General features: G+C 36.4%; 1 protein-coding gene across 9 annotated transcripts in view; it reads left to right on the top strand.

Annotated features, from left to right (window-relative positions):
* The window catches only part of ATRNL1 (attractin like 1), a 520,660-nt gene that overhangs the window by 66,776 nt on the left and 435,169 nt on the right, over positions 1 to 18,715 (top strand). For all 9 annotated transcript variants that reach the window (XM_074907807.1, XM_074907805.1, XM_074907804.1 and 6 more), the window contains exon 8: positions 12,960 to 13,215. In XM_074907807.1, the coding sequence (XP_074763908.1) occupies positions 12,960 to 13,215 (256 nt within the window). The remainder of the gene's footprint in view (positions 1 to 12,959; positions 13,216 to 18,715) is intronic.

An 18,715-nucleotide genomic window follows, 5' to 3' on the forward strand; every position in this document is an offset into this window, starting at 1 on the left:
GGTATTCTCAAAGAACTATCAGTTATAACCTCAAGATCTCATTCTAGTCAATTCATACCACCACCATATGTACAGACCTTGAAATTGTGTTTTACGCCTATGCATTGCTTCATGCTTACCTACATGAACATTGATTTACACTTTTATTCGTCCTTGTGTTACACATTTGGTATTATGAGATTCTTCTGCAATTCTTTGCTTTTGACCATTGTCTCAAGTATTTTGAGTAACATAGTATGGTCAAAGAAAATTGTAATTTTCCATTCGTCCCTGTGCCAGGTTGTTTTTCAGTATGTTGAACAAACAAATCCCAATTGTAGTTTTCTGTGGGACACCACTGATGACCTCTGTTCATTAAGAAGTGACTGTTTTTTTTTTTTTTCTAAAGTACTCTTTATTGAATTATTTAACCTTGTGTTATCTGCCTTGCTTGTCTCAGAACATCTTAGTTTCTTTAAGGCATGAGGAATGTTGTCAAGTGCATTTTGGAAACTCCAGGTACCTGTTCAACTAGACTTTTGATTCTTTCAGGAAAATCCAATCATTTGCAGGGTATAACTTCCCTTTTCAAAAGTTCTTAGACTTTTCCTCAGTCTGTCTTATCCATGTGTTCACTGGATTCTGTCATTTCTGTCTGTTGCTTTTCAGTCTCTTGGTACTGATACATTTTTAAGGAGGGATATACACACTACAGACAGGGATCAGCTGTTTTGTTCTTAAATTCCTTCAGAACTGATCCTGGTGTGACTTGTTGCTGATTGTTTCATCAGCTGGTGTTTTTTTTTTTTTCTTTGCTATAACCGTCTGTTGTTAAATTCTCCTATGGAAATACCTGTGAAGTCTACTATGAAGAACTCACATGGGAAAATTAATTTTATTGCTATGGCTTGATCTTCTCAGAATACTCCTTCAGACTGACTGTTGGTACCACAAATTATCTAGTTGACTGTGTTTCTAATGCATTTGATAAATGATGTATTAGTACTTTCTATAATTTTGCAGGCAGCTCATTAAACTGTTTCACGACTTGCCTTTATATGTCTCTGTTTTAATCTGCTGGAGTTTTTGAACCTTTCTTGTGAACTATACTTTTTCTTCTAAGTCTCCATTATCCTCCTATTAAGTTAAGCTTTATTTATTTTGTTCTTCGTAATGGGAAATTTTGGATTTTTTAAAGCAAGGAATATTTAGGTCATCTGAGCAGATGTCCTTTAAAATGTCTTCATATTGTCATTAAAGATTTTGTTCTTTGTCATGGTTTAAACCTGGCCAGCAGCCAGACACTATGCAGCTGACCAATGCCCAGCCCATTCCCAGCTTGCGATCCCAGAGAAAAGAAAATCCTGAAACTGCAATCCTGGAAGAGGGAGATCCCAGCTTGCTGGCCAACCCTCATTATATGCTGAACATGACACTGTATGATGTCAAATATTCCATTGGCCAATTTGGATCTGTTGATCTGGCTATGCTCCTTCCCAGCTTCTTGTGCACCTCCAACTCCAAATCCCATACTAAATCCAAAACACGACATTATTTTAGCTACTAAGAAAAAAACCTAGCTCTATTCCAGCCAAAACTAGGACATGCTTCTAGTTGTACATTTTAGTTTCTTTTTTTGATCGGTCTTTCGGTCTTCCTTTTATATAGTGCTGCTTTTGAAGTTAAGCAGAATTATAGGTGTGGCTGGATTTTCTTTGTTTTTTTTTTTTTTTTTTTTCCTTGGCTTCTGTTGGTCTTCCAGAGGTGTTGAATTTGTACATGACATGGTTAATATTGTAGAGATGTTTTTCAGTTTTCAGTAGTAATATGAACTAGATTCTGTGTGTGCCCCAACCTCAACTCAAAAATTGCTTTTCTGTTCATCAGTTTCTCGATTCATTACTAATGTATTATCTGTTCTTTGAAAGGTCACATCTTTCTGACCAGTATCTTTGGTTATTATAGTTCTTGTAGAATGTGGACCTTTTAGTTGGAAAACATTCAAGTAATGTATCATTTAGCAGTTCAGAATAAAGGCTTAAAATATAATTTAACCTTTTTATTTGACAGTGCTAATATTTTCTTGAGATATTCTAGACCAAAGGCTAACTATTTTAGAGATACTTTTACCAGCAGATATTAAATATAATAGAACTGTGTTAATTCAGAGATCTTTTTGGATCTCAGTGAGGAAATGCAACTCTCTTTAATATTAATGAAAGCTACAAGCAAGTGTGTAGTGAAGAAGCTGTTGCTTTTGTCAAAGGCACATATTAATCAGTAACTAGAATTCCCTAATAACAAAGCACTACTCATGTCAAATAATTAGCTAATATGTTGCTTGTACTAGTGATTATGTCAGATGTCAAAAATTACATGGGCCAAAAGGATCTTTTCATATAAGTTGAAGACATTTCAGGAGAAAAAGTACATCCTTTTGCAGTAAGTTCTGAAATTAACATGTTAGGATAAACTTTTGATGTTTTTCCTTTCAGATGTTCAGTCTCTTGAAAAAACAGAAAAATAATTTATTATGAAGAGTAGTAGAACATAATACCTAGAGATGGCAGCTTTGAGCTGTGTTTTGAGCTGTGTACTAGTAATTGTGTAACGTTTCCTTTATAGTTGAGAGAAAAAAATATCCACGGAGAAGAAATTAGATTAAGTTTTTGACTTGAGCTCCTGAGATTTCAAAGCCTAGCACTAGACCAGAGTGAGAGCACAGAGCTAGTATTGCCTGATCATGGTGCAAGGTAAATTGAAGCTATATAATTGACTCTGTGGAGAATGAAATAAGTTACTGTGCCCATTTTCCTTGGAAAGCTTCTTTAGTTAAAATTGAAGTACTGTACTTCTTTATTCTGAAGCAAAAAAAGATCAGAAGACTCCCACTGATGTATAGTTATAACAAGTGACTAAGACTTTTTATGCATTTATAGAGGAGAGAGTATAAAAGTGTTCTTGCTTTTAGACCAACTAAACTGTTATATAGTATCACCTTCAGTGCCTCTTCAGGTTATTGGAAAGGTGCTACCTAGGTCTGTTAGCAATAGGTTCTCCTGTATCTCAAAGTTTGGATACGGTTACTGGCATCTGGATTCTGAAAAATTTCAACATACTTTGAAATAATTCATATAAGAAATAGGATTATAAAGAGACTGGAGGAAACTGCTTGTGAGATTTTTTTAAAGCAGGTACATATTGCCTTGCTAAATAGTGACTAGAGAGGAAGTTAGACAGTAAACTGAAAAATAGTAAACGTCTGGAATAAAGTAGAAAGGGAGTTACGTACAAGGTGTGTATATGGTCACTGCTAGGAGTTTACTCAGTAGTGAGCTTATGGTTGTATCACAGAATTCGACCTCATAGTTAAACTGTTGTAATGGTCCCAAGACAGTGGGGGGATGGCCAGGCACTGAAATTTGTCTCCTTTGAGATTGCCGGTGGGAATGAAGCAAACAGGCAGGCTGGCATAGTAGTGATCATAAAGATGTTTTCCAGTATACAGGCCTTTTTATACATAGTCAAATTTCATTTGGCTCGTTTGAGTTTTATGAATGTTACTTCCAATTTTAAAGCTTTATTAAAAAAGGGTAATTGTTTTGATTCTTTTCCAAATTAATTAGTATTGATGTTGTCTGCATATCTGTTCTGGTATTTTTTTATTAGTCTAATCAAAAGCTAGGGATAACAAAACAAAAAGTAAACCCTTTTTCTGCTTTAATATTAGTGAGACAAGATCTTTCACCAGTTGGTTTACTGTTATTCTTTCAGTGCCTATTTTTGTTGGCTACTGTAGTGTAATTTGAACAGCACTAGCAATGTAGAAGTATTTTCTAACTATTCTATTAATAATTATTAGCAGGTTAGACCACCAAGTTGCATAGTTTTATTATTTTATGACTTTCAATTATGTCTTATGCACAATTTGCTTTTCAATTCTGATTGCAGACCTCAAAAGTGTATGAGAAGCAGGCAATATAAGCTGTCATATACTTTTTGCATGTAGTCTAGATAAAAGCCTATTCAGAGTTCCTCTTCAATTAAGTGGACCTTACTCATCAAGAGATTGGTTCGTTCATGTAAAAGTGCAATATTTTTCAGTCATTGTTTCAACATTATATGCCAATTGATTTGAAAGTTGAAGTCTAAGCATGATCGGCTTTTATGTCTAGTAGATATCAAAGCAAATGCCTAGTTAATACTTTCCTATGCAGTCTCAGTTACTTCTTTCTTTCAATGTTTAGTCCAAATATTAAATGTACAAAAGAACAGTCTGACACGTCTGCTAAAATTCCAGCCTATACCTTCAGTATTTCTAAAGCTCTGTTCACATAGTTTTATTTGCATGCTTTTCTTCAGCCTAGCTTTCTGTGAAATGTAGGAATGTTCATGCAAACAAGTAAATCTCAATTTTTTTTTTTTTTCCAAAAGCACACTACCTTATTTTCCTGTCCTATATTTAGAATGCTGCTGTAGTCCAGAAAAAAAGTTATTGGCTTTTAAGATATATAGGAACTGACTTAATTGAATCCTTTGAATTATTACCTTTAATTATAGCCAGCAACAATGTGGAAAACTGTGGAAATAATGAAGAAATAAAGTGACAGCACTCTTGATTATGATAACCTCCTGACATACAAATTGCTGCAGTATGTACTGTCTTGAACTTGAATTTGGTCCTGTTGGGAAGCTTAGGTTATAGTATGCTCCTCGTTTAACTGAGCAGGTTCTTATTCAGATTCTTATACAATGAGGACATAGTTCTATGCTAAGCTAAAAATAATAAAGCAGGCTACTGGAGGAAGAGTTAAGTGAAGATTGCTTTCCAGTCTGTCAGTCCTGTTCTAATGGGAGGATTATGGGATCAAGTAGAGGTGTTGATTATTCGTTTTTTTCCTTTGATATAACATGTAAAAGAATGTTCTCCATGTTGTTGCCATATCAAAGGAGGTGTTATGGTCTGGGGAAGATAGGAGGAGATATTAGACAGTCCTAAACCAGGTTGCACATATTGAATGCAGAAAGCAGGCTTGCAATGGATGAGTTAATGCCAGACAACTTTTTTGCGTCCTAATTAAATTTTGCTTGAAAAAAAATTCCAGAAATTTCTTAATGATGTACAGATTTGACTGACAAAACTAGAAATTTCAGGTAAGTATAGAGAACAAAAGTTCTGTTGAATTTTTGAGTCCTGTTAATTTACATAAAGTTCATTTATATACTAATGCACGGCTTACAGTCTATGGGAGGAAAAAAATGGATAGTCTTGTTTCAAGAAAATGGAGAATGACTATTCTTCATGTGGTTTGAGAGTAGCATTTCTTTGGCCAAATTTTCAGGAACATACTGGATTTTTATAAGAATTAAGGCAGCACTCATTTCTGAGAGATAAACTTTTCTGTGTATTACAGAATCGTCTAGGTTGGAAAAGACTGTGAAGATCATCCAGTCCAACCATCAACCCAACATTAACACTTCCCAACTACACCATATCCCTCAGCGCTAAGTTGACCCGACTCTTGAACACCTCCAGGGATGGGGACTCCATCGCCTCTCTAGGCAGCCCATTCCAACGCCCAACAACCCCTTCTGTAAAGAAATGCCTCCTAATATCCAGTCTAAACCTTCCCGGGCACAACTTGAGGCCATTCCCTCTTGTCCTATCACTTGTTACTTGGTTAAAGAGGCTCATCCCCAGCTCTCTGCACCCTCCTTTCAGGTAGCTATAGAGGGCGATGAGGTGTCCCCAGACTAAACCCCCCCAGTTCCCTCAGCCGCTCCTCGTACGACCTGTGCTCCAGACCCTGCACCAGCTCCGTTGCCCTTCTCTGGACACGCTCGAGTCATTCAATGTCCTTTTTGTAGTGAGGGGCCCAAAACTGAACACAGGAATTGAGGTGCGGCCTCACCAGTGCCGAGTACAGGGGTGAGATCCCTTCCCTGTCCCTGCTGGCCACGCTATTGCTGACCCAAGCCAGGATGCCATTGGCCTTCTTGGCCCCCTGGGCACACTGCTGGCTCCTGTTCAGCCGGCTGTCAATCACCCCCCAGGTCCCTCTCTGACTGGCAGCTCTCCAGCCACTCCTCCCCAAGCCTGTAGCGCTGCTGGGGGTTGTTGTGGCCCAAGGGCAGCCCCCGGCATTTGCCCTTATTGAAACTCCCCCAGTTGGGCTCAGCCCATGGCTCCAGCCTGTCCAGGTCTCTCTGCAGAGCCTCCCCACCCTCGAGCAGATCAACACTCCCACCCAACTGGGTGTCATCTGCAACCTGACTGAGGGTGCACTCGATCCCCTCGTCTAGATCATGAATAAAGATGTTAAACAGGAGTGGCCCCAAAACTGAGCCCTGGGGGACACCACTCGTGACCGGCCCCCAACTGGATTTAACTCTGTTCACCACAACTCTCTGGGCCCGGCCATCCAGCCAGTTTTTTACCCAGCAAAGCGTGTGCCCATCCAAGCCACGAGCAGCCAGTTTCACCAGGAGAATTCTGTGGGAAATGGTGTCAAAGACCTTACTAAATCAAGGTAGACAACATCCACAGCCTTTTCCTCATCCAATAAGCAGGTTGCCCTGTTGTAGAAAGAGATCAGGTTTGTCAAGCAGGACCTGCCTTTCATAAACCCACGCTGACTGGGCCTGAGCATCTGGTTGTCCCGCACGTGTTGTGGGATGGTACTCAGGATGAACTGCTCCGTCAGCTTCCCGGGTACTGAAGTCAAGCTGACAGGCCTGTAATTTCCCGGATCATCCTTCTGACCCTTCTTATATCTGGGCGTCACATTGCCCGATGTTCAATCTGTAGCCATGATACAGTTAACCACATAACTTCAATTTTTCATTTCTTATTTTAACATGATTAATTTACTTACAATTCAGTAGAAATGGATTATAAATTACCCCTTATTGAATTTCCTTTATGCTTTTTTTGTGGTAACTACCAGATAAGATTCTTTAGGAATGCAGTCAGGATTTGCATAACAGTGTAGCATTCCCAGGTACAGTCAGAGCAGCTGATAAGTATTGTTAGTTTAGGAAATAAGAAAAGTTACAAAAGGATAAAAATATGATGTTTTAGAAAAGTCTTGAATTAGTGCATGTATATGAAATATGGAATCAATATTAACACTGAGATACGGTGTAGGGAAGAAAGCCTGTCCAAGGTCAAATGAACTAATGATTTTGGCCGTTTGTTTGTATTCAATGTGAAGTATGTAGAAGAGTTACTCTTGTCTGCTGTATAGTCTGTTGACTGGGACTTATCAGACAAGTGGATGCTTTTGCTTGCTCTTTTGGTGATCTTGTTGAGTAACTTCCTTGCTCTGTTTCAGTTTTTTTCTCACTAAAATGCTCCTCTGTGAAGGGATTTGAAGTCTTGTTAAAATTACTATGCAAAAGCTAGGTGATACTGTTGGGGCATGATTTTTCAGGAATTACCAAATATACAGCCCTGGAAGTCAGGAACATAAGACAGCTGAAGTAAAGCATACTAGATCAACAGTCATTTTTGCAATTTCTTATCTTTTTACCTCTATTAGAAATTACTATTCCTTTACCTATTTTGTGAAAATTATGTGGATTATTTGTCAGTTTTTATGAAACTTTGAATGCACAAATCACCATGTTAATTTATGATTACTTACTTAAAGGAGTAATTTTGGGATTTGGAGCTTTTATTACTTTACAGAAATGAATGCTTTCATGTAGATACTGACTTTCTTCATTGCTGTAACTCTAAGGATACATTCACATTGAAAGATTTCATTCTCTTTTGGGCTTCTAAAAGAATTTTCCCCTCAAATATGAAGTTCAGATGGCTAAGCTGATTGCCATTTGTTTACCAGAACTCTAAGCTTTTCCTGTCAATTTGTTTAGTCACACAAAGTAAGTGGCTTTTCAAAGTTTCTGTGTATTTTTTTTAAAGGATTTTTTACTTTTACAGTTTGGGTATTGTTTATGATCATCCAATGAATTATTTTTGTTATTTTTTGTATTAGAAAATTAAATAAGGAAGAGGCTCTCCAGAGGTGTGCCTATATTAAAAATTGTTTTCACAGACTCAAAAAGAGTAGTTGAGACTTCTCGAGATCATACTGACCAGCCTCTCTGCTCAAATTAAGGTCAACTACAGCAGGTTGCTCCAGACATCATGCAGTTGGGTTTTGAGTATCTCCAAGGATATTCAATTCCACAATATCTCTGAGCAACCTCTTCCAGTCTTTGACTATCTTCACTGTAAAGAGACATGTTTTTTCTTACATTTAAATTGGATTTCTTGTAATCCAGTTTGTGCCCATCACCTCTTGTCTGTTCACTAGAAAACACTAAGGAGAGTCTGACTCCCACTTTATCCTCTCTCACCAAGCATTTAATTTTATTTGAATTATAAAACACATTCTTAAAAAACTTAAATAACCCCATTCTCCAAAGATGATGATGATAATATCAGTAAGTGAAGAAATTAAGAGGAATTTTACTGCCTTAAATTACCTTAATTCCTCCAGCAGACTTTCCAAATTGTGACAGTTTACTCTTTCTCTTGTATTCGAGTTATTCTCTTGTTTCCATTTTGGCTAGATGAAATGTGTGTCAATCATTACTCTGTAAGACAAATACTAGATCAAACAAATATTTTCTTCTTCTCTTGAGAAATGTGATTTAACTGTTTTGTTCAAATCAGGGCTTTGGTCTTATGATTCCTACCTTCTGCTGTCATCCTCTCTGCCCAAAATGCACAGCCAACTATTTACAGATCATATATTTTTTGTCATTTTTCTTTATGGTTCATCAAAAATTTCTACTGACTTAATTTTTTTCAGGGGAAGAAAGCTGGTTTGAGAAAATGGAAACATCTCTTTGAAAGTTCTGGCTCCATTGAAACTAACAGGACCTACACTGGCTGTTTTGTGGGCTTGCATCTGAACAGGTGCCAAGAAAAGTGCAAGGTCCTTCACATGGGCTGAGGCAATCCCAGGCACAGATATGGGCGGGGTGGAGAATGGATTGAGAACAGCCCTGAGGAGAAGACCTGGGGGTGTTAGTGGATGGAAAACTGACTATGAACCAGCAATGTGTGCTTGCAGCCCAGAAAGCCAACCGTATCCTGGGCTGCATCAAGAGAAGCATGGACAGCAGGTCCAGGGAGGTGATCTCCCCCTCTGCTCTGCTCTCATGAGCCCCCCCACCCCAAGTGCTGTGTCCAGCACTAGGGCCTCTGACATAACAAGCACATGGACCAGCTCAAGCAGGTCCAGAGGAGTCCACAAAGATGATTGGGAGGGTAGGAGCATCTTGCTTTTGAGAACAGGCCCCTATGAGAGAGTTGGGATTGTTCAGCCTGGAGAAGAGAAGGCACCAGGGAGACCTTAAAGGGGCTTTCCAGTACTTCAAGGGGGCTACAGGAAAGATGGAGAGGGACTCTGTCAGGGGAGTAGGGATAGGATGAGGGTCAATGGCTTAAACTGAAAGAGGGTAGCTTTAGATCTGATATAAGGAAGAAATTCTTTACCCTGAGGGTGGTGAGACACTGGAGAAGCTGTGGCTGCCCCCTCCCTGGAAGTTTTCAAGGCCAGGTTGGACGGGGCTTTGAACAACTTGATTTAGTGGAAGGTGTCCCTGCCCATGGCAGGGGGGTTGGAACTGGATGATCTTTAAGGTCCCTTCCAACCTCAAACCATTCTGTGATTCTGTGCAATCTGCTGATGTGATCTGTAGGTGGGAATGTAATGAATGAGTGAGCTGCCTAACTGCCTGGTTTACAGCAAGAAATTTTTGCTGGAATTCCCTACTGAGCAGGAACTCTGAATTACAAGTTCAATATATAGTGTAGTTTATATACTTTGATTTGCATTTGATAATATCTATATGAAATTTTCATTGAAAAAACAGAAGGTCTTTAATGGTTTTTGTAAGTTCTTGGATAATTTTATTAAGGTGAAGTAATATATCTGAAGTGACCAAGGTTAATTTGTTGAGTGAATGCTCACCTTCACACTATCTGCCACTGATTAAAAGTGTTGCTGTTGATGTGTGGCATAAAACTTTAAAATATGAGTGTGGTGCAGGCCTTGTATCTTCTTGGTGGTTATCTGCCTGATTTGTTATCTGTTCCTTAGACAGCTTGCCTCTTGGTCTTGTTGCTCCTCTAAGCTGAGGAGTTTGTTTTTGTAACATCTTCCATCTGGGCCAGATTCTTGATGCTTTTTCTTCACTAATTTAACAAGGACTCTCAGTTTTTTACATTGTTGTTGTTTTTAATCTCATTCCTGTTATGGTATGATAGTTTATTATAAACAAATACCTATTATGCTTTATTCATGTAAAGATCAGCAGTTTTTGTGTACTAGCATTCTTGAAACTCTATATCTTGTGTATTGTGTCTGTCAGCCTCACCTTTAGCATATTCCTTGATTTATACTTAGTTTATAAGTAAGTTATAAAGGTAGTATAAGTTTATAAGGGGATTCCTTCTTTCACAGTCTTTAGGTTTCTTGGGACCATTTGCACTTGTATCCTTCCTACAGTCATTTTCTGATTAATCTTTCCAGATGAATACCCAGCTCTGTGTGCCTAGGATGCTGTTTTTTGTCCTGTATAACTGTATATGTGTAACAATATTTGTTTCCACTCTGTATTTCTTCTACTGACTTTAGTCTCTGAGCCTTTCTATCTCCATGTTCAGCTGATCATCACTAACTTTTAAAGTGTTTTTCAGCAGCACTAGCAACTTCTTAATCTCAGAAATAGCCCTGAGCAAAGCTTAGTTAAATCTGTTTTTTGTGGTTGATAAAGCAGTTGTCATGACCTACTTGTCTTTTTCTCTGTGTGTACAGGATCTGCTGTGTCATTTATAAAGATTGCTTCTCGCAGAAGTGTTCTTTTATCTGAACTTTGAATCATTTAAACAGAACTGTGAGGAGGACTTTCTTACTGTCAGCTGTCTGATTAATCATTTCAAAGTTCATGCAGCTCTTTAGGTCACCTTTTTTTTTTTTTGTGTAGTGTCTTTCCTCAGTGTCAGAAATCTTTTTCAAACACTGTTATACAGCACCTGCAACTCTCTAATTAGCTCCCTCTTTCTGCTGTAGTCTGTTATCTGCATTTAAAAATAAATAAATAAATAGTCCACTGTGGTAGTGACATTGATTTGCCTTTTGAGATTTATGTGGCAGTGTAATAAATGAGCCATATATGATGCTTTTAAGAAGAATATTTGTTCAAGCCATTCCTTTGGATCAGTGCACAGCCTCCTTGCAGCTTTTGTGGGTGTTCATCAAGATCTTTGAAATGTTGTTTTATCTCATAGGAAAAGAATGTATTCATATATATATTTATTTATTTAATCCTACAACAAATTCCTACTGAAGGATGTGAACGTCTTTTGTTCAAACACCACCTGTCCAAACTAATTGGTAACACAGAGTATCATTGTGCAGGAGTGATTTAAATTTCAAATCAAGAAATGTTTACCTGCCTCAAATAAAAAAAAATAGTTGAAAATCTTGCAGAAATTTCAAGTGTACTCTTGAAGACAGGTCACACAGTCCGGTCAGTCATTTAATGACTAATCTCTCTGAGTAATGAAGAAATTTTTCATGTGGTCCTGGACTCCGGTGTTTACCATCAACTTGTAGATATATAGATAGCATTATAACCCTTTCAAGCCTTTGTTTTGCTGGACTAAATAGACTGTCATTCTACTGACCATCTATATTTTTCATGCTTGCCCATTTGAGTTCATCATTCTTGATGTGCATGATGATAATAGCATGCAGTTTACATTTCTATTTAAATTCCATCAGCTCCTTGTACAATTAAGTCTAAAACTTCTGCATGGTTGATCCAAAATTCTCATATTAGGTGGTTACTTTATCTTCCAGTCTCTTTTTCTGATACTCAGTATTCTATACCAAGCAAAACTTTGACAAATGCACTAAGCCTGCAGCTTTCTTTTTTATTTTTTTTTTTTTAAGACAGGTTAAGATTAAATTTAGGGTAAACCCTAGAATATTACATTACATTATGCAGAAGACAAATATAAAGACACCATGTAGATGGGATGCAGAGTGTATGTGGCTCTGGCATGTCCTGGCAAAGGCTAAGTATCATTCTCAGAACCAGAGGCAGTTTTTTCTACCCAGGATAGGCTGTTTTTGAGCCAATCTGTGAAGCCAACAAGCTGGAATTTATTCTGTGACATTGTATGACTTGGCTTGCAACTCTAGATGAAGTCTGATATTTAGTAGGATTTGCTTTCAGTCAATACTTAAGTAAATTATTCATTTCTTATCAAAACAGATGGCACTGCTCTTTGAGGTATGTAGTTCATGAAGACTTGGAAAATCTGTTTTGCATCCCTTTAAAAGAACTCAAAGTACTCTCCTATGGGTTTTGGTGTTAGCAAATGTGTCCAAGAGGATGCTATACACACATTGTCCCTTTTCTTTGTGTTCTAATGACTGAATTTTCTCAGGGCTTAAGTTACTTTGCTATTAAGAGAGAACCTGCTCTCTTGTGCACATGCTGAATAAAATCCCCATAGACTGAGTGTGTGGAAAATCCCATTTTAGTTATGTGAACTGTTCCTTAAGAAGACAATATAATAGCCTTTCTGTTTAGTTTTTTTGTGTTGGTGTTTTTTTTTTTTTTTCAATAATAGAATATTGCAGTATGAATTAGAAGAGCCATGTAATTAAAGTTTTTCTGCTTGAAGTAATCTGGTTGAGATTCATTTTGGTGTCATTTTCATGGCTGGGTTTATTTTTCAGAGAAATAGTCTCCTTATCGTTGTTGGTTTAGCTTAAATATCATTGTCTGGGATTAGTGTCTGATATTGAGCTGGTTAATGTAAGATTAAATGTGAAGATTTAAATCAGATTGTTCAGTTATGAAATATTATGCAGCACAGAAGTATGCAGTTTAGATGTTATCGTTCTGTAATCCATTATTTGCTTTCTCTTCTCTCCCAATTTTTACAGGAAGACATCTACATGTATGGAGGCAAAATTGAAACAAATAATGGCAATGTTACTGATGAGCTGTGGATTTTCAACATACACAGTCAAACATGGAGTACCAGAACTCCTGCAGTACTTGTACACGGCCAGCAGTATGCTGTGGAAGGTCATTCAGCACACATAGTAGAGCTGGACAGCAGAGATGTGGTTATGATTATAATTTTTGGATATTCTGCAATATATGGTTACACAAGCATTGTGCAAGAATACTACATCAGTAAGTCACTTAAAAATAATTTTTATCACGTACTTATAAAAAAGAAATCCTGATTTGTCTTTTTTAAAGTGAAGAACATGCCTGTCTTCAGAAAGAAAAATATGTATTAGCAAAATAAACCCTCACCTTTTTTCCTTCAAATTATATATAGGTGAGATTTCTTGTTAAGCAGCAGCATTTGAAACCTTTTTGGAGTACAGTGGCTTTGGGTATGTGTTACTGTGTTCATGGCTGTGGTACTCTAAAGAGGGTAAAGCTGAAACCAAAAATTCCACACAGTGGTTACTGTTGTGATGAGACTTACTTTTTTACCATAGACCTACTGTTTTACCATGGAGTAGATGGAGTAAAAAATAAGCAGAGCAAAAAAATGAAGGACAAAGAATACAATGAACAGTTCTTATTAAAATAATGTAGTTACTTTGAAGGTTCTTTAATGTTACTATAATATTTTCATTCTGATTTTCAAAAGGTAATAATGTAGTTCATCGTTGCATATCTAAAGTGTATATATGTTACTACTAGAGGAAATAAAAGAAAACAAACACTAATTTTTGTAAACAACCTGTCATGTCTGCCTGGGATTCCTCTTGTGTACTGCAAGCTTTTCCTAGGGGTGATTTTAAGTGCTAGAATTAAATAAAGAGATTTTTTTTGTCGTATAAATGGTATATCTAAGATATAATTTCAATAATTTGCTTTTTCACATGCTGCTTATTTAGTCTAGAATAGAAGTACCAATAGTATTCTCACCTATTATTGTGGTTGGTTGAATTATGAAGAGGGATACATGATTCACTCCGTAGTGCAAAATTTTCAGTCTGGTGGATTTTATTGCTGGTCTTATGGTTGAAATGTTCAACTCGTTCCTATTTTAATTTTTTTTAAATGTTAAAGCTCTATTTGTGGAGGATTAATAAAACAGACTATAACTATAAGCATTTATAAAACAAACAAAGTAAAAAGCCCAAGCCTTTCATACTATGCAATAAGCTTTGAGTAGGAGAATGAACTTATTTCTCTGGCAGTTATGGGTCTGAATTATTCTGAAGTTTTTGTGTCACCTTTCTGAGATGCTAGTTTTGTCACATACTAGTGAGAAATTTAGTTTGTTAGAGAACATACGCTTCACTTATATTCAATAGAAATTAAACTTTTAGCAATGTAGGGTACTACTGTGGAAACCCATAGATATCACTGAGTCTGTTCACGTGATGAAAGATTATTGGTGCATGCAGTGCTTTGCAGAACATGGTCTGTATGCTGACTGACTGTATGAAACAGAACTGTTTCTGCCATGAATAATTCTCATGTTTCAGTTTACCTCATTGCCTCTTCCTTCTTCCCCTCCCCTCTAAGTTAAATGAATTTTTTGGCAAATTTTCCCGTATTCTGTGTCATCTGTGGCATATATATATATAGTTTTGCAGCTTTAGGATCATTTTTCACCATAAAATTCTGGATGGTTTGAGCCAAGAATGACTAGGTTTTTGGGGACTTCAGCAGCTCAGAATCCAAACTTAAAAGACAGGAAGTGATAGAAGTATTGCTGTGAACCCACCTGAATAGGAAAGAAAATTTGATGCAAGAAAGGGCTTCTGATGTTAGGGAAAGAAAAATTAGAAACCAATTTTCCCTCTCCCTACTTGCTTTTAAAGTATACATTGCCATAACATTTCAAATTAGCTCCTTTATACTTTCTGAATGTTATCAGCCATGGCTTTTAGTCCTAATGAAGACTATTTTTCAAGTATTTACCAGATGCCTCCTGAAAGAAGGAGGCAACTTACCTTTTGGTTCATATGAATTGAAATTCCTGTTAATGAACTTTGAACTTGATACGTGGAATCCTGGTGCTAAAACATTCTTTAGTTACTGTGACCATGTTTTCCATGGGGTCTGGGTCAAGAAATGTCTGAAGAACTTATAATTATTTGTGGACTCCCTAGATTTTCATATAGGCATGTAATTCTTAATAACAAAACATGTGAATCAAATGGGTGCATGGTCTGAAAATTTCTCTGACAATGTCTGATTAGCGAAGAAAGTAATTTCTCTGAGTCAAATTCTGGAAAAATTGTACATGGTTTGCAGCCATATTTTCACCATGCAAAAGCATGGGAATTCATTTCTACTCCAAAGGTATGGTGGTTGTTGCAGGAACAAAAGAGCTTCCTGTTGTCCTTTCTTGCTATACATAGACTTACGACTTTTGAGGAACCGATAAATCCTGGTATGGGAACTATGTGAATGATTTTACTAACTTGAACCATAAAGCTTTTCTGGGTTACTCCCCAGGGAAATTTATTTCCTTTTAGGTTAGCAATACCTCATAAACCTTCTAAGAATCTCAATGTGAGTCTCAAGGTGAATATAATAATGGTGTTTTGTTTCAGCTGAGGTTTATAAAAGCTCCTTATATATTGAGAAACTTCTAAGTCTTCTGTGATTTTGTTTTATTTTTTTTAGAAGACAGTTTTGTTTGGATTAAGATTGCTTTTTAGGCTGAATTTTTTTTATAACTTTAGAAGTAGGTTATAGGTTGTTTTTGACTGAAAATGTTTCTTTGAAATAGTGTTAAAACAAATGGCCCTATGGTATAACATGTGTTTCCTCTTTCTTTTATAAGTTAGCATAAGCTACATAGTTGCTTGAAAAATTTTCAAGTTTGTCACCACAATGAAATGAAGATAGCATACCGAGGTGATGCTTGGACACTTATTCTTTTTACCTAATCTGTTTGAAGGTTATGTTGTGGTAAGGACAGATCAGGTCACTTTATATACTTTTCCTTGGATTTTTTTTAGTGGATTTATTACTGTGTATTAAAAAAAATTTCTTAAACATGTTTTTAGAAACAACTCTATTTCAAAATGCTATTTTAATTATTCTGTTTTGAATGATAAAATGATTATTGCTCAAATTTGCAGTTTTCCTTGATTTGGTCTTCCTTATCAGTTTCGTATAAGGAAATAGACTGAAAAAAAGAAAGAATAAGATTTTGTCTTATTTCACTTGCTTTTCATTCTTTGATGATGGAACAGTGTTACATCTTTGGTTAACTTCCTGTGAGCAAAAGGCTGGAATTTGTCATTCTGGCCATCAAAATCAGTCCTTTTTAAATGTAAACACCGTATTTTATAATTCCTTTCAAAAGTATATGAGGATTAATCTTTAAAAGTTTGGGTTTTGTTTACAGTGCCATTGAAAAATTGGTTATAATCTTGGTGACTAGGCATCTTCTAATTCATAGCCTACCTTTAGCAATGGCTTGCTTATATTAACTTGTTATCTGTGTGATACGTTGTTTAATGTAAGCAGCTCATCTTCCTTCCTGGAGTTGTCTTTGAATGATATTTATAGATATCAATCCTCTTTTTGCAAGGCTAATTATAATTAAGGCAACTTCATTTATTCCACTCATTCTAATAGTTCATCTCTACACCTTTGCCACAAGGAGTTAATCTCTCTTGAACATGGAGGATTATAAAAACTTTGGGATATTCTAGGTGAGACTTTACAAGTGCCTGGCTAAATAACCTTAATCCTACTTTGTTGGGACACCTCACTAGGTATGTAGCAAAATGACATTTGTACTGCATCCATGAGAGTCATTAGTGGCTCACAGACTTTCTTCAATGGAACAGAGCTCCTACTCATTCTTCTTAATCATTATTGAATGATGAGCTTCCATTTTATAGAAATTCGTGTTGGTAATCCCAGTTGCACAATACCTTTAAACTATTGTTGAATTTTGATCTATTTTTTCTGGTAGCCAAGATCATCCAGTTAATTCTGCATGTTTTTCTGCTGCTTCTGTGAATTGATAGTGTTTAATGCAATTATTACTCCTTAAATTTGTGACAGTGTCATAAAATAGATCCATTCTGATTCTGCAGAAGTTTCTGTAGTAATCTCAGCACCTCTAAACATTGTTCATTGCTGCTTCCCATTCAGTGCCCAAATCCCATTCCATTATAATGGTTTATTTACTAATTTCCCATTGTGACAGTACAGTATGGAGATTAGTGAAGCCCAGATACTGAGAACACCTACTCTTTCTTCTGTAGATAGTTGGTTTCTAGGTAAATGTGATGTAAATGCTTTGGTATGTTTATGTTGTCCAGTGAAACAGTTTCCCATTATTTCAACATTTATTATTTACCCTTTTCTTTAAAAAAAACCCCAACCCAAACCCACATTTGTTCTAAAGCTTTGCATATTACTGAGGCGAGATTAAGGTCTGTAATTGTCCAGGTCTTTTCTCTCCTCCCCTGGGTCTTTAATGTGAGCAGTATGGTTGCTGTTCTTTAGTAATATCTAACCAGCTTTGTTTAAAATGCTTGCTACTGGGCCTGCAGTTTCACCTGCTGTGTCTGTCAGAATTTTAGAATGGAGTCATACCTCCATATTCAGTACATTAAATCAGTGAGTTTAGCTTCTATCTCAGCTGTAATTTCTTTATCTAATTACATGTTTTTGTATATGCCTCTTTTTCTTTTTTTCTTTTCGTTGATCAGTCTCCTGGAAATGGTAAAGTGGGAGATGAGTGTGTGATTCTGTTTGACAAAGGTGACCAGAATCTGCAGCCTGTAACTGTGTCCAGGTGTTTAGTATTTGACAAATTTAATTATCTGAGGTTGTCATAGTGACTTTCCTAAGCACTTCAGGAGAAACTTTGTGGTAGAATTCTCTGGAAGATTGCCCAGATGTTGATGAAAAATGTTGAATTACAAATGAAAAGTAGAAGCCCCTATTACTGGAATGATTTTGCATCTTGTGATTTTCTTCAAAATTTGTTTGACCTTATTTTTACACTATTAGACCTACAAAATCTGGAAATTTAAAAAAAAAATCCTTTTTTCTTATTTCTGATTTGCTTATTCATAGAGCATTTTCTGTATTTGTTTTTTTAAGCTGTTGAGGATACAGTTTCACATGACTGCTTTGGTCAATAGAGTACTTCACCTGAGCTAATGATAGTGGGATCTATTTGAGTATAAGAGTTCAATAAATGCATTTCTACTTAAAAAAAGATAGATGAAGTTACATATCAATGAAATGTTTAAAAAAACCCCAGATCATGTACATAGTAATGTCTTTAAATTCAGACAGAAGTATATTTTTGTCTGAATGTGGCCGTATTCAAGATGCTGGAGAAGTGTGAAAGAGATCAAAACTGTATGTATACATTTCAGTATTCAAAATTCAGGCAGCTCAACTGAATATTAGAATCTGAACTAGGAGAAACTTTAATGTGGTTTTTGACTTTTATTTCAGAAAGATATTACTGGACCTCTTTTCTCAAATTTATTTAGTTATCCACAGCACGTGGCTTTTATTGCACAAGAAGGAATGGGCTATTCATATGTCTGCACAAGTCTTGTAAACCTATGCAATATGCAATTTTACCATGACAGTGTTCTAAATGCTACATAAACCAGTCAGATATAAATGCAAAATATTCTATTATGCATATGTTCAACACCACTGTGTAAAT

The sequence above is a fragment of the Athene noctua genome, chromosome 5 (assembly GCF_965140245.1).
Source record: "Athene noctua chromosome 5, bAthNoc1.hap1.1, whole genome shotgun sequence".
Taxonomy (NCBI): Eukaryota; Metazoa; Chordata; class Aves; order Strigiformes; family Strigidae; genus Athene; species Athene noctua.